The 14,916-nt window shown below is 46.3% G+C and overlaps 1 protein-coding gene across 2 annotated transcripts; it reads right to left on the reverse strand.

The window, feature by feature from the left end:
• Window positions 1–6,874: 6,874 nt before the first annotated feature.
• ankrd33aa (ankyrin repeat domain 33Aa) lies at window positions 6,875–12,753 on the reverse strand. 2 transcript variants are annotated; one of them, XM_082517866.1, is made up of 5 exons: window positions 12,204–12,753; window positions 10,354–10,671; window positions 10,082–10,211; window positions 9,856–9,996; window positions 6,875–8,854 (listed from the first exon to the last, which is right to left on the reverse strand). In XM_082517866.1, exons 2-5 carry the CDS (start codon window positions 10,609–10,611, stop codon window positions 8,049–8,051), a joined length of 1,335 nt encoding a protein of 444 aa, XP_082373992.1. In that variant the 5' UTR covers window positions 10,612–10,671; window positions 12,204–12,753; the 3' UTR covers window positions 6,875–8,048. The 2 variants fall into 2 exon arrangements, with proteins under 2 accessions (XP_082373992.1, XP_082373993.1); XM_082517867.1 differs by lacking the exon at window positions 12,204–12,753 and adding an exon at window positions 10,870–10,932.
• Between the last annotated feature and the right edge of the window lie 2,163 nt (window positions 12,754–14,916).

Genomic DNA, 14,916 nt, shown 5'->3' on the forward strand with positions numbered 1-14,916 from the left:
ATGTCTGTAATATGAATTCCCCTCCTGGTTCCCAGGCGTCATAATCTCTCCTTTTTGGCTTACGGCAGCAGACACAGCTGGAAGCTCTCACATCAGCTGTCATGTAGAAGAGAGCAAATTGTTCTTTTTGAATTCAGCAGTTATATTTTCTTTCCCACTAATCCCAGAGGTTTGAAGAGCTTGTTTCCTCTGGGATTTTCTTAAAGAGTCTGTTTTTTGAATAATCTAGAGTACAGGAAGTGTTAGTTGATTTAAAAAAAAGAAGCAAATTGTTGATAAAGAAATGACCTTTTTGACTTGCTCATTTATATCTTTGAACAGCCAATAACTTAGCCACAGACAGCATGGTGCACACAACACATAAGCTAAAATGTTGTGTTAACTTTGGTCATAGTTGCCTTTACAGGGTGGTACTGCGTTCTGAGAGTTTTGCTGCTGAACAATCCAAACACCCTGACCCAGTTTATGTGTATAAAGATGTGTGTTTACTGCTTGAGTCTGCATAGACATGGCAAGAGTGTTGTTCTTTCAGTGAACTCTAGAGAGGTACTTATTTTAAGCCTGACCTCAAGTTCCCCTCTGAGGTGGGGAAGTTAGCCACAAACGTGACAATGTTCCGATTTTGTTTTTCTGTTTAGCTGCTAGTTCATTGCTTGCTCAATAATCTTCAAAACGAGTCATATAAAACACAATCAGTTTGTTAGGCATAAGATAAGATTGATTTTATGTTATCACCCATGAAAGCTAATTGTTGTGTAACGATATTGCACAGTGGATTAAAAGATTACAGGTCAGAGTTCAAAAGTCATGCAGTGCCACTGCAGCGAGTGCATCACGGGCTTGCTTAAGAAAATCTATTTAACTTCATTGTGAAAGTGTGATCAAGGTTACGACACGGGGCTCGTCAGTCACATGCAGATCAGGCAGGAAAATGTTGCCCTGGCGGTGAGTCCCTTCTATATTTTTCATGAAACAAAACTGCAAGAAGGGGAACGTACCCGTATAAAAGAACTGTTACGAAGGTAACCTTGAATTCTTTTCCTGTTCAAGTACTATGCATCGCCAAATCACCACTATTCCCAGAATTAAATCCCAGTTTGCTTATGGTTCTGGTTTGGAACAAGCTGGCTGCTGACCTCAGGTCAGTTCTAACTCTGTCTACAGTCAAAAACAAACTTAAATCCTTTTTATTCTCACAGGATTGTATTTAATTTCTATTTTATTAAGGCATAGTAGATCAGGGTAGTTTAAAAATATTTTTACGTTAAACATATTGAGTCTCTATGTTTTTAATAATCAACATTACATCAAGCGTGATATGATTTTAACACAGACCTTTTTCACAGTTTCTGAAAGCAAATTGATGATAAAGAGGACATTTTTGACTTGCTCATTAATACTGTTGAATAGCAGGCACAATAGGCCTACATATGTGTTTATCTTTTACGTAAAACACATGTAGTTAAAGTGTAATCAAATCACTGCATAAATTAAATTGCCATTGGTCACTATGTGATGACACCAAACACTAATATTTTGTCAGTAATAAAGACCAACACACAAACCTTTGCAAAGGTCAGTCAGTTTATTCCAAACTTACACACACACACACACACACAGTTTCAGTTTTACAGACTTTATAAAGATGTTGAAGAACTGAGCTTTTTGCATCTCTTGTTTTGACTTTAAATGACCCCAGAAATGATTGTCTAAATTTTCACCACAATGTATCTAATTATATATAGTTTTCAGAGAACACAATTAAACATATTTAGCTGTATTTGGGATATTTATTGCAGTTAAATGCATGATTTATTATTTATTATTTTAGTTCGTTTATCTATAAAGAGAATAATTTAAAAAATCCCAAAATTAAGCTATAGTCCACAACAGGTTTCTGTTCTTGAATATGCAGTTTGTTATTCTGATGATAATAATATGCTTATTGTATATTTCCCTGAATAGCAACAGTACTCGTTTTCAAATAATAATCGATGAAACAAACAATATGAAGCTGTCAAGGCTCGGCTGTGTGGCAGGCAGGAGGAGGACCCAAACGCAAAACTCACAGACACGGGGGTGAACTCAAAATCACAGCTTTAATGCTGGAATGGCAGAACATAGGAAATACAAAACTAAACTGGGAAAAGTAAACTAACATACGCAGAGAGACACAGGGAGATCCACACAACATGAGGGACGACGTCACGCTGAACAGAGGGAGACGCAGACAGAAATACACAGAGGGTTAACGAGGGGAGTGGGAACACACGGGGAACACAGGTGACACTGATAGCCATAACGAGACAGGGCGGGGTGAACTGAACACTGACGGGAGAGGTGAAACAGGGAGCACAGAGGTTCAGACAGGAGGAGAGAGAGCACGAGTAGAACACCAACATAACAGGCAGGGGAGACACGGAATAAACACGAAAGGGGACGAGGGCTCATAAATACATAGAGGGGCACACAGGGAGACATGAAGGGCAAGGGATCAAAACTAGAAGCCATAGAATAAATCACACAAGTACAATAATACGAAAATCACAAAGAACTAAAAACGCTGGGTCAGGAGACCCAGGACCGTGACAGTACCCCCCCCTCAAGGGCTGGCTCCAGACAGCCCAAACACAGAAAAACAAAACCAAACAGAAAACAACCCAGGGCGGGCGGCGGGGGCCCAGGACGGAGGGCTCGGAACAGAAAACAAAGAGCACAGAAAACACCGGAGCCCAAGAAAACAACCCAAAACACAGAGCAGTTCAGGGGGCCGACCGTGCGCAAGGCAACGGCGGCGACGCGGAAACAGTTCAGGAGGCCGGCCGTGCGCAAGGCAACGGCGGCGGCGAAGGAGACGACGGAGCAGTTCAGGAGGCCGACCGCGCGGAAGGCAGCGGCGGCCCTCCAGTCCCAGGCGTGCCGGCCATGGCCTGGTGGGCGCAGGGCCAGACGAGGCAGCTGATGAGGATGCTGGACCAGACGAGGCAGCTGATGAGGATGCTGGACCAGACGAGGCAGCTGATGAGGATGCTGGACCAGACGAGGCAGCTGATGAGGATGCTGGACCAGACGAGGCAGCTGATGAGGATGCTGGACCAGACGAGGCAGCTGATGAGGATGCTGGACCAGACGAGGCAGCTGATGAGGATGCTGGACCAGACGAGGCAGCTGATGAGGATGCTGGACCAGACGAGGCAGCTGATGAGGATGCTGGACCAGACGAGGCAGCTGATGAGGATGCTGGACCAGACGAGGCAGCTGATGAGGATGCTGGACCAGACGAGGCAGCTGATGAGGATGCTGGACCAGACGAGGCAGCTGATGAGGATGCTGGACCAGACGAGGCAGCTGATGAGGATGCTGGACCAGACGAGGCAGCTGATGAGGATGCTGGACCAGACGAGGCAGCTGATGAGGATGCTGGACCAGACGAGGCAGCTGATGAGGATGCTGGACCAGACGAGGCAGCTGATGAGGATGCTGGACCAGACGAGGCAGCTGATGAGGATGCTGGACCAGACGAGGCAGCTGATGAGGATGCTGGACCAGACGAGGCAGCTGATGAGGATGCTGGACCAGACGAGGCAGCTGATGAGGATGCTGGACCAGACGAGGCAGCTGATGAGGATGCTGGACCAGACGAGGCAGCTGATGAGGATGCTGGACCAGACGAGGCAGCTGATGAGGATGCTGGACCAGACGAGGCAGCTGATGAGGATGCTGGACCAGACGAGGCAGCTGATGAGGATGCTGGACCAGACGAGGCAGCTGATGAGGATGCTGGACCAGACGAGGCAGCTGATGAGGATGCTGGACCAGACGAGGCAGCTGATGAGGAGGCTGCGGCAGACGAAGCAGCTGAAGAGGAGGCTGCGGCAGACGAAGCAGCTGAAGAGGAGGCTGCGGCAGACGAAGCAGCTGAAGAGGAGGCTGCGGCAGACGAAGCAGCTGAAGAGGAGGCTGCGGCAGACGAAGCAGCTGAAGAGGAGGCTGCGGCAGACGAAGGCTCTGAAGAGGAGGCTGCGGCAGACGAAGGCTCTGAAGAGGCTGCGGCAGACGAAGGCGCTGAGGCCGGGCCAGGCGAGGTTGCAGAGGCTGAGGCCGGGCCAGGCGAGGTTGCAGAGGCTGAGGCCGGGCCAGGCGAGGTTGCAGAGGCTGAGGCCGGGCCAGGCGAGGTTGCAGAGGCTGAGGCCGGGCCAGGCGAGGTTGCAGAGGCTGAGGCCGGGCCAGGCGAGGTTGCAGAGGCTGAGGCCGGGCCAGGCGAGGTTGCAGAGGCTGAGGCCGGGCCAGGCGAGGTTGCAGAGGCTGAGGCCGGGCGTAGCAGAAGCACAGGCGGATGTAGCCGGGCCAGGTGATGACGAGGCGGTCGCAGATGGCGGCTGGACAGGCTCCTCGGGCCCTCCAGCTGATGCGGCGTGAGGCTGAACGGGCCCCTCGGACCCTCCAGCGGAGACAGGAGGCTGAACGGGCCCCTCGGACCCTCCAGCGGAGACAGGAGGCTGAACGGGCCCCTCGGACCCTCCAGCGGAGACAGGAGGCTGAACGGGCCCCTCGGACCCTCCAGCGGAGACAGGAGGCTGAACGGGCCCCTCGGACCCTCCAGCGGAGACAGGAAGGTGCTGGCCGGGCTCACTGGAACCCCCAGCGGACGAGGTAGATGGCGGCGTGGGAGCCGCGGAGTCCTGGATGAGCTCATCCGAGCTTCCAGCAGGAGCTGAAGTAGAGCCAGAGAGGATTGGGACCCCGGGCTCAATGTTAAGCTGGCTAGAAAACCGCACTGCTACGGGGAACTGGGCCAAAGGTTCAGGTGCGAGCTGAGCTGCTGGACACACGGGGACCTGAGCTGCTGGACACACGGGGACCTGAGCTGCTAACGGTGGAGAAGTAAATGACTGCACAGGGGACTGAACTGATGTCTGTAGTAACGGTGGTGGTGAGGGTGGAGTAGGTGGTGGAGTTAATGACTTCACAGGGGAATGAACTAGAGGTAGTGACGGTTGTGGTGCTGGTGGTTGAGTGGGTGACTGTGCTAAAGGAGGCTGCACTGGGGACACTGGAGACTGCACTGGGGACACTGGAGACTGCACTGGGGACACTGGAGACTGCACTGGGGACACTGGAGACTGCACTGGGGACACTGGAGACTGCACTGGGGACACTGGAGACTGCACTGATGGTTGTAGTGGAGGTGTAACGGGTGAAGGAGTGGCTGAAGTGGCTGTGGGTCGGACGGCTAGTGGCTCAGCTACAGGGTATGGCAACGGCAGGGCTATGGGTTGAATGACTGGCTGAGTAGCAGCCTGAGTGGCTGGGTGTAGTGACGGTTGTGGTGGAAGAGAAACAGGTGGCAGTGTGGATGATGGAGCTAAGGGCGACTGAGTGGCAGACCGAACTGATGACTGAAGCGATGGTAGAGGTGAAAATGGAGCTTGTGGTGGAGTTAATGGCTGAGCTAACGGGGACACAGGAGACTGAACTGAGGGTGGCTGCGAGGGAGCTAACGGAGCTGTGAAGGACTGCGAGGGAGCTAACGGAGCTGTGAAGGGCTGCGAGAGAGCTAACGGAGCTGTGAAGGGCTGCGAGAGAGCTAACGGAGCTGTGAAGGGCTGCGAGAGAGCTAACGGAGCTGTGAAGGGCTGCGAGAGAGCTAACGGAGCTGTGAAGGGCTGCGAGAGAGCTAACGGAGCTGTGAAGGGCTGCGAGGGAGCTAACGGAGCTGTGAAGGGCTGCGAGGGAGCTAACGGAGCTGGGACGGGCTGCGAGGGAGCTGGCTGAGCTGGGACGGGCTGCGAGGGAGCTGGCTGAGCTGGGACGGGCTGCGAGGGAGCTAACTGAGCTGGGACGGGCTGCGAGGGAGCCGACTGAGCTTCTGGTAGCACAACAGGTGAATTAGAAGGCTGAATGTCCGGCTGTGGGGTGGCGCGTCGGCGGCGTGAATGCCGTTTCTTTTTCCCCGCAGATGGCTCCAAAGGGCCGGGAAAAACCACATCCGGCCGGTGAAACTGACGCGGCTGCTCCAGGGTGGCTGTTGTCTGTTGCTGCTGGGCCAAGTCTGATATTTCCCGAGTTCGCGCCGCCTCCCGGGCGTTATTCAAATTGGCCAATAGGTCCAAACATCCACTGACCTGGCGGAGATGAGAATTTCCTTTGAGGATTGCTTCGATAGCATTTATCCCCACAATCTTGGCCCTTGTATTGGAAGTGTGAGTTATCCACTCGACTAGGCGTTGGACACGTATCAGATCGCTCTCCCCGGGTAAGTCTGCTGGGTCCATATCTGGTGACGTCGTACTGTCAAGGCTCGGCTGTGTGGCAGGCAGGAGGAGGACCCAAACGCAAAACTCACAGACACGGGGGTGAACTCAAAATCACAGCTTTAATGCTGGAATGGCAGAACATAGGAAATACAAAACTAAACTGGGAAAAGTAAACTAACATACGCAGAGAGACACAGGGAGATCCACACAACATGAGGGACGACGTCACGCTGAACAGAGGGAGACGCAGACAGAAATACACAGAGGGTTAACGAGGGGAGTGGGAACACACGGGGAACACAGGTGACACTGATAGCCATAACGAGACAGGGCGGGGTGAACTGAACACTGACGGGAGAGGTGAAACAGGGAGCACAGAGGTTCAGACAGGAGGAGAGAGAGCACGAGTAGAACACCAACATAACAGGCAGGGGAGACACGGAATAAACACGAAAGGGGACGAGGGCTCATAAATACATAGAGGGGCACACAGGGAGACATGAAGGGCAAGGGATCAAAACTAGAAGCCATAGAATAAATCACACAAGTACAATAATACGAAAATCACAAAGAACTAAAAACGCTGGGTCAGGAGACCCAGGACCGTGACAGAAGCAGCAGGCTGAAGATTTCTATTTGCATCCCACTGAGCATTGTTTTCCAGTATGAAAGAAGATGCTTCAGAGATGGCTCTGTTCCTTTTATAGTATCACACTCACATCATTTGCGTGACACAGCAAAACACAAAAAAGAGCAAAAGAATCACAGAAAAGATGACAAATTAAAGGAAAACCTGAACCCTTAGTCCTTGCAGTTACATTTTGCAGGCATGGCTTGGGGTTACTTGTCTCTGTACACATTTGATACTTTTGGAATCTGCAAGGTTGCAGTGACTGCTTTGATTATCAGGGAGAGTCCTTGCAGATGTTCACATATGCCTCCAGTATACCTTTTTAAGAGACATTAATAGTGTATTAAACCTCCACTCAGGGGATGCTGGGTCCTTGTCATGGCTCACTGAGACGCTTAATGGAACTGAACCATAGATAACACACTTGTGCTTTCCATACGGCACAAACTAAAAAACATCTGTAGTAGTTGGTTTGTTGTAATACTGCTACTGCACAAACTGTGCATTCTTCCTTCAAGCAGAAGAGAAAGTAAAATAATAAGAGCAGCTACTTGTTCATGGTTTCTGCAGCTGCCATGCACAAGTCTGTAAGGGAGTATATTTCAGGTCTAAGAGGGGATAGAAATCAGTGTTCCGAGTCATCATAATTATTCCATGATGGAGCATTTCTCACTGATTTTTTCCTTTAATTTGTAGCTTAAATTGTTTTTTTTTTTGTGGGTTTTTTTGGCCTTTCACGGTCTTTGATTAAATGTGACTTTGATACATTCCCTGAAGGCATCTGATCACATACAGTTGGCTATGGGCTATTTGGTTATATTGCAGTGAAATACCACAATGGCACGCTACTGAGAAGTTGTTCATGAAATGAAGATGGGTAAAATCCTTTTATAGAGAAAAATAACACCATCGCAGGTGTGTGCAGTCAGTGTAATTGCATCCTCAAAAAAACAATTCACCCTTTCAGACAGGAAACCAGTAAACCACAGTCTCTGGAAAACCAGATTCTATTTGGTTAGCATAATTTTTCAGCTTGTACAAAGATGCTGAAAAAAGCCATCCAGTGCATTTTCCAGATCAAGGTTCACCCATGTGTTTCCCTTGTCAGCTGCTCACTTCAGAACTGTTTTGCTAGAAAGAAAAAAATGGGCGTTTTCACTTCATGAACGTTTGGACCCCTTGGATTTTTTCTGTTCCTCTTTTTCCTTTTCTTGCTTTTTCTTCTCTCTCTTTTTTTCCTCCTTGGCTTCCTTGTACTTCCAGACAGGAGGTTCCAGGTAACCCTTTTGCCTTTTGTTCTTTTTCTCCTTCTTTGGAGTGTGCTCCCCAGATTTTGTAACTTCAATTTTGGGAATGCAGCCTGAGGGGAAGATGCTGTTTCTGTGTGCCATGCTGCGGGGGATGAAGCTTTTCATGCCACCTGTTGGTGAGCTTTGCCTGCGCTCTGAGTCTTGGCAGCAAGAGGTCAGTGATACAGAGGTGGCCGACACAGGTGAAGCTGAAGTGATGGAGCCATTACTGTGAGACACCATGCTCTCCTCCAGTTCCTTGCTGCTGTGCTTGTCAAGCAGTTCCGGTACAGCAAATCGTCGCTTGCCAATCTCTGGGGGGCTGGTGGGACAGAGTGGACGGCAACCAGTAGCTATCAAGGGGCTGTGGATGCTTGTAGTCATCCGCACCATGTGGTCCATGACCCCATTGTCTTGGGGGTCATGTGGGAAGCTGAAACTAAGACTGTCTTTTAAGCGCTGCCTCAGCTTCTGACCTGCTGTTTTGGCTGCAGTGGCCTTTGCCACCAGTAGCTTTAGCTCAGGCCACTCAGGAATGTAGCTTTCACAGAACTGTTCTGCAATAGGACGAGTTTGCAGGCGACGCAGTCTGTTCAGAGTCTCAAACCTTCCTGTCCTAAGAACCCAGTCCTTTAGACCTTTCCCCTGGACGAGGTCGACTGCATTGATATCTGCACCTGCACACCGAGGAGAGAAAACAGTAGAAATGTTGAGTGGGAGGAAATCAACTGCCGTCAACTCAGCGTAACAACACCACCATGTGGTGATTTTTGGAGCACAGGTTATTAGGTAGATGGCAAGCATCAGTATGGTGAGATGGGACAAAAATAGCTGGGAATACTTTTTTTTAAAACTGCATTATTTTTTTATTTTTAAGTTTTACACCTTTTCATATTATATTACAGTAATTAAGTAATAGAAAAACAACGAAATAACAAAAACCTCTGGTGTTTTTCTGCTATTTACACATTTGTTTTTTACAATATAAACCCAAAGAGTCATGCTGAGAGATTTCTTTATTTACTACAGCAACATTTCTTTATGTTGCTTATGTTGCTAAACGTCTTTACACTGACAGAGGGTATACTATAAAAGTAAACAATAAATAAAACTGAAGTAACTGAGGTGATCTGGCCCACCTGAGATCAAACTGGCTGTATGTGGCCCACAGTGTAAGATGAGTTTGACATCCCAGGTTTAACCAATTTCTGGCTGAAGACGCTTAGTCATGTCTACTCAGGAGACTTTGGAAGTCTACTTGGCAAATAATCAAGGCTTTAACTGACCAAATATACACACAGATATTTTTGTTGCACACTATGAACACAGATGGATTATAGATTAATGTCTGACATCATTAAACTTTAAATAGAACGTGGACTGAATTATTACAGAGCTTTCTTAAATGTGTCCCTGCACAGTTCATACAGGACTAATCTCTGTAGTCCAGAAAAAAAAACAGATTAGTTGACAGATCGGATGTCCGGCTTTGCCCTCTATATTACATATATAGGACATTAATAGATTTGTTATACCTATAAGAGTTTAATTGCAATCACACCAAACCAAATCCTCTACATCTGAGGTGTACATCCTGACTCTCCATGTGGGCTTGACATTCGGTCACAGGTGAGGGACATTGTTAGAAGATTTGATGTAGAAAGACATCTAGACGTACCATGCATTAGCAATGCGGAGACACACTCTTCTCTGCCTTGTAGGCCTGCCTTGATGAGAGCTGTGAACCCACGGGGGTCCCTGATCTCAGTGTCCACACAAGGGTAGTAGTTAAGGATATAGTTCAGGATGGTGATGAAGCCTGGATTGAAAAGATTATGTTATGTTAATATTCTATGATCAGCTTAGGAATTGATGTTGAAGTCATCTGATGTCTTCAGATGTACCTGCTTGGGCTGCAATCATGACAGCAGTGTTGCCATCATTGTCTTGATGGTTGATGTCTATTAATGGGCATGTGTGAAGCAAGGCGACGATGTCCACAAAACCCTTGGACACAGCCAGCATCAGCCCATTCTGAGGGGAAGAAGATATAAATAAATAGGCCTATTATAGATGCTGAGGTTACCTTTCTTCATTAATTGATTTAAAAAAAAAAGAAAAAAAGTCATTGTCATAGTACCTGTGTGGAAAAAATGAGAAGTGACATTTATCTCACCCTGCCATTGATGTCTAGCTCCATGACCTCATCTTTTGTGACTCCTCTCTCCATGATGCTGCGCAGGGATGCAGTGTCATTCTTGGCACAGGCCTCGTACAGTGTTTTAGCCGGCTCTGTTGATTTTCCGTCCCTTTCATAGATGGGAAGCACGGAGTCGTCTGAAAGCACACTGCCCGAGTCAGAGTCATCCAGGAGGATCTCTGAGTCGTCAGATGGGCCACTGCCCAGGTGTGGGTCGTCATTTGCAGCAGCCATTGGAACCCCCGCTGACTCTGGTCACACCTGGGTGTCAGGCCTGCAGCAGAGATCCCTTATCTTAAACAGAAAAATGTAAATGTTGTTATCATACACACGAAATGAACACAGTTCACACAATTATTTTCCGTAGCCACATATATAGGTTCAGATTGAGCAGACAGGTGTTTGTTGTTGTAGTTAAAGGGGGATAACGTTTTTCAAAAAAAACAATGCATAAACCACGAGCAGCTTAGAGTTCATTTGCAGTAACGTTACCTTCGACAGATGTGCGAAACACTGAAAGCGCTTTTCCGGGTGTACACACATTATGTATGCACATAGTTTGAAATGTGCCGATGTCTATAATTCGTTTTTCCTTTGCAAAAGCCAAATCCTAACAAGTGCTGCTGTCTCATTCCAGTCTCGTTTTGGCAGGTGTAAGACCTCTTCCCCTCCTTAGACCAGTTCACGTGTGATTGTGAGACGAGCAACACAGACTGGCAGCTTTTAAAGTTAGCATTTTAAATAGATCTGGTGACCTGAAAAGGCCTTGTTTAAAAGGCATGAGGCCTAAAGAGGATGAAGAGCTTTACCTCAGCCCTCCTGTCAAAGTAAGTCTCTGATTTACAACATAGGTAACCTCCCTGTGTAACATGCTTTGCTGCCAGTTGATTTTTCACTGGCACCACACAACAGAGAAAGACAGTAAATACTTATCACCTTGAAAGCAGTCTCATAATTTAAATATATTTAGGACAACTGAAACGTAAATAATGTGAAGGCACAAATCTACACATAAATAACAGCAACTATAAAACAAGAAATCCTGCAGAGCCGAGGTCGCTCAGTCTGCACAGTGAAGTGAAAGAAGGCATAGGGACACTCAACTGGGATGAAAAAGGCCATATGGTACTGGAAGCAATGGGAGGCCAGTCTAGTGACAGCATGTGTCATGGTGTCTTAACACTGTTATCCTGTGCTTCCATACATCAGCACACTGGCATATCCTGTAGTGTAAAGTTTGTATCTAATGTGTAAATATACTTTCAAGCCACTGAAGACACTATTTCTCAAGACTCAGAAATATGATAGTGTCAGCTAGTTCTAATTCTCTATATTTTAAAGACTGGAAATAACAGAAGAGCTGGCTGTGGTCCTGCATGCACCACAAAACTCACCCATTTTTTCAGCAAATTAGTTTTGCACCTATTGTCAGTCACAGTAATTAGAAGTTATTCCAATTGGTTATCTTTTTAATAAGCTCTTGTTAACGTCCATAAATCCCTTAATCCCACGAGCAAATGCTTGTATTTCAGCACTCTGTCATGCACAGTTCCCACACAAGTCTTTTCTCTCTCTTCCTCATTCTGCACAAACATAAAATGCCCTGACTTTAGTGTTGATGTGTAGGCCACTGTGGCCTCCACTTCCTGTTGAGCAACACCTTGCAATCTGGCCAGACATCTTACTCTGAATTTTAAATGTCAGCTGTCTTTTTTGCCTTTTAACGGTGGAATAAAGATGATTAAAAAGGGAATGTTCATAAAAACTAAAGCAAAAACAACACATGTCAGAACAAATATTACTAAAAATAATAACACAGCTCTCACCTGAAAGCAGTTCAGCCATGAGTTAGTCCTCTTCTTTTTTTTCTCCTCTGGTTTCTTACTTCCTCTTGACAGTTAAACCATCCTGGACTTCCACGCTTCTCGCTGGCGCTTAGTAGAACCTGGTTAAGGCTAAGTTTCCCAAAACTGACTGCAGCTCCAGATTTTCCCCTCCCTCCATTTCTACTAGTGCCCAGTAAGGTTGCCTCATCAGCCAGGTCCCAACATAGACTCTGCTGTCCTAAGTCAGCCAACGTGCTCTCTTCCTCTCATCCTGATTACAGAAGATTTAAGGATTAAGAGAAGGAAACAGACAGCGGCCAAACTTGCTCCCCTTACAGTCTTTTGAGTTGGTCTGCTTCTCTTTCTTCTCTCTTTTACTTCTCTCTGATCTCTCAGATCTCTCAGCTGCCCATCTGCAGCTTTCTGCTGCCCGTCTGTTGTGTCAGGGCAAACCCCTCAAACTGTCCAAAAAAAGTCCTGTGACTGAATCATAGAAGCTGTTGCTCCCAAATCTGCTCTCTGCTGCTGAGGACCCCCTGCCTGAATAATTCCAGTGAGTCTGCCTAATGCAAGGCAGAGTCTCGGGTCTGTTTTGGAATGGAAATCCATCTGCTGGGACAACAAACTAACATTTATGGGGGAAAAACAATGGCACACAAGATGAAGTTATTGTGCATTGGCACAGACACTGTGGAAGTGAGTGTAAGCACCTGGTTTGAAAATGCCCAGTCCTTACATTATGAGGCATGAACAGTTAATACATTTTGTTCAGGAGGAAGTGCTTGCATAAGTTATATTTCATTATCCACAAACTTCATCTGTAGGTATTTAATTATCATATTAACATGATTATTTAAGCAAGTCTGATACTGAATCCAATATTATAACGGAAATAAATTAGGTTAACTTTTTAGCATTGTTGGTTTAGTAATGTCCCGTTTGAACCGTGACCACAGCCTTTCTGCTCACAGTGTCGAATCTCATATGTGGACAGGAATATCCTGTTAACAGGTGTATTCACAGCATCAGTGTTACAGTTACGTGGGTCCAAATGTGCATGTAAACAGATTAACCCTTATATTAAATTAGAGTAGGGCCAAGCCTTCACTTCAAGCATATGATTGTTGGCCTGTGTTATGTGACAGCACCTCTTGTTCAGAGGGGTTGCTGACTGCCCTCTTCTGATGAAACTTGGAAATGGACAGCCTGGACATGAGTACAGTTTGTGTGGTGGCATTCAGCAAGATAAAAAATAACATGATTCCTCACTGTAGGCCTTAGCTACTACACTTCCAAATGAAATCTACAAACTTTTAACAAGGCATGCAGACAATTTAGGCTTAATTTAAACAAATTATAATCACTAAATGCTCCTGCATTATTAAAGATCAACATTATTTCAAGTAGCAGATATCATTGCAGAGCCCAGTCATAACTGAGTAAAGCTGTTATAATAAAGGTTGGACATTCATTCAAAAGCTGCTTGATCCTGAGAATTATAGATGGTTATCTGCTTTCAAGAGTTAACAAACAAGCATGTTGATAACAGCCAGCTGAAGCTGACACACCTCCAACATCATAATCCCAAGAAATCCCATCAAATGTACCACTGACAAGCCCTTATCCGAAGACACCTCTTTGGCTTTAAAGCATCAGATTGGACCTATAGTGTCACAGTAACCTTAACCGTCACTGAAAAGGTTCTATGTTTAGACACAAGACCCTGAGGTAGGTCTGATATGAAACACAGGAAGAGTAGAAAAGGGCATGCCTGTGGGGGGAAGATTATAGCTTCTGGGAGCAAAGCAGAAATAAAATTGACAGGAAATAATACAGAGGAAAAGGAAGTCTGTTTGGCATGACAGGGTGGGGTAGTGATTGAGGGTGTACTTTGGATGTTTTCCGTTTTTCTTTAAGATCTACAAAAAAAGGCCAATCAAGTTTACCAGATGAGGGCAGCATAGCACATTTAGCAACCTCTAAGTCATTTTCTCAAAGAAAATCAGTTGTGAATGAGATTTAGAAGTTTAAGTACATTTTGTTCTGATTCCCACCTCTTGATAGTACTCAGACTTTCCTTTTAGGGTCGGGGTTATTTTCTTTCTATTCTGCAAATTCCTGACAGAGTCATTTACTCATCACTGTGAAAGGCAGCCCAACCTCTCCCCAGACACCACATTACCCAGCACAAATCAGCGGTGGAGCAAAAGAAAGAGGCTTGGGACAAAGTGGACTAAGTTTAGCCAGCTTAGTGACTGATTCTAACAACAGCAATGTGCTTAGCTAATATTAGACTGTTGGCAGTCAGTGCAGGACCGTGCATCTGCTATATTAATTCCATTTATCTGCTAAAGACAGAACCACCTCTAATGCTATTTGCCTTAAAGCACGTACAATCCTCCAGCATCCAGGAAATAGTTAAACATATTTTAAACATATATTTAGATCATGTTATTACAAATGGGAAGATAAGGTGTGGTGGAGTTGCTTTAATTGATGAGTAAGTAAATACATTTTGCATTGACAGAGAGGATTTGTTCAGGGATGTGGGATTCAGACAAGAAATGAAGCTTCATATGGACAGCATCATGGTTGGGAAAAATTAAGGAAATAGGGCAAAATAAAATTATGAAAATATTCCCCCTCCCTGTCGTTGGAATTATATATAAACACCCAGCACGCCCCTGCGGGCGGTTTATCCTTCAAGCTCGGG

This window comes from Aulonocara stuartgranti (genome assembly GCF_965226115.1).
Source record: "Aulonocara stuartgranti genome assembly, chromosome: 20".
Classification (NCBI taxonomy): Eukaryota; Metazoa; Chordata; class Actinopteri; order Cichliformes; family Cichlidae; genus Aulonocara; species Aulonocara stuartgranti.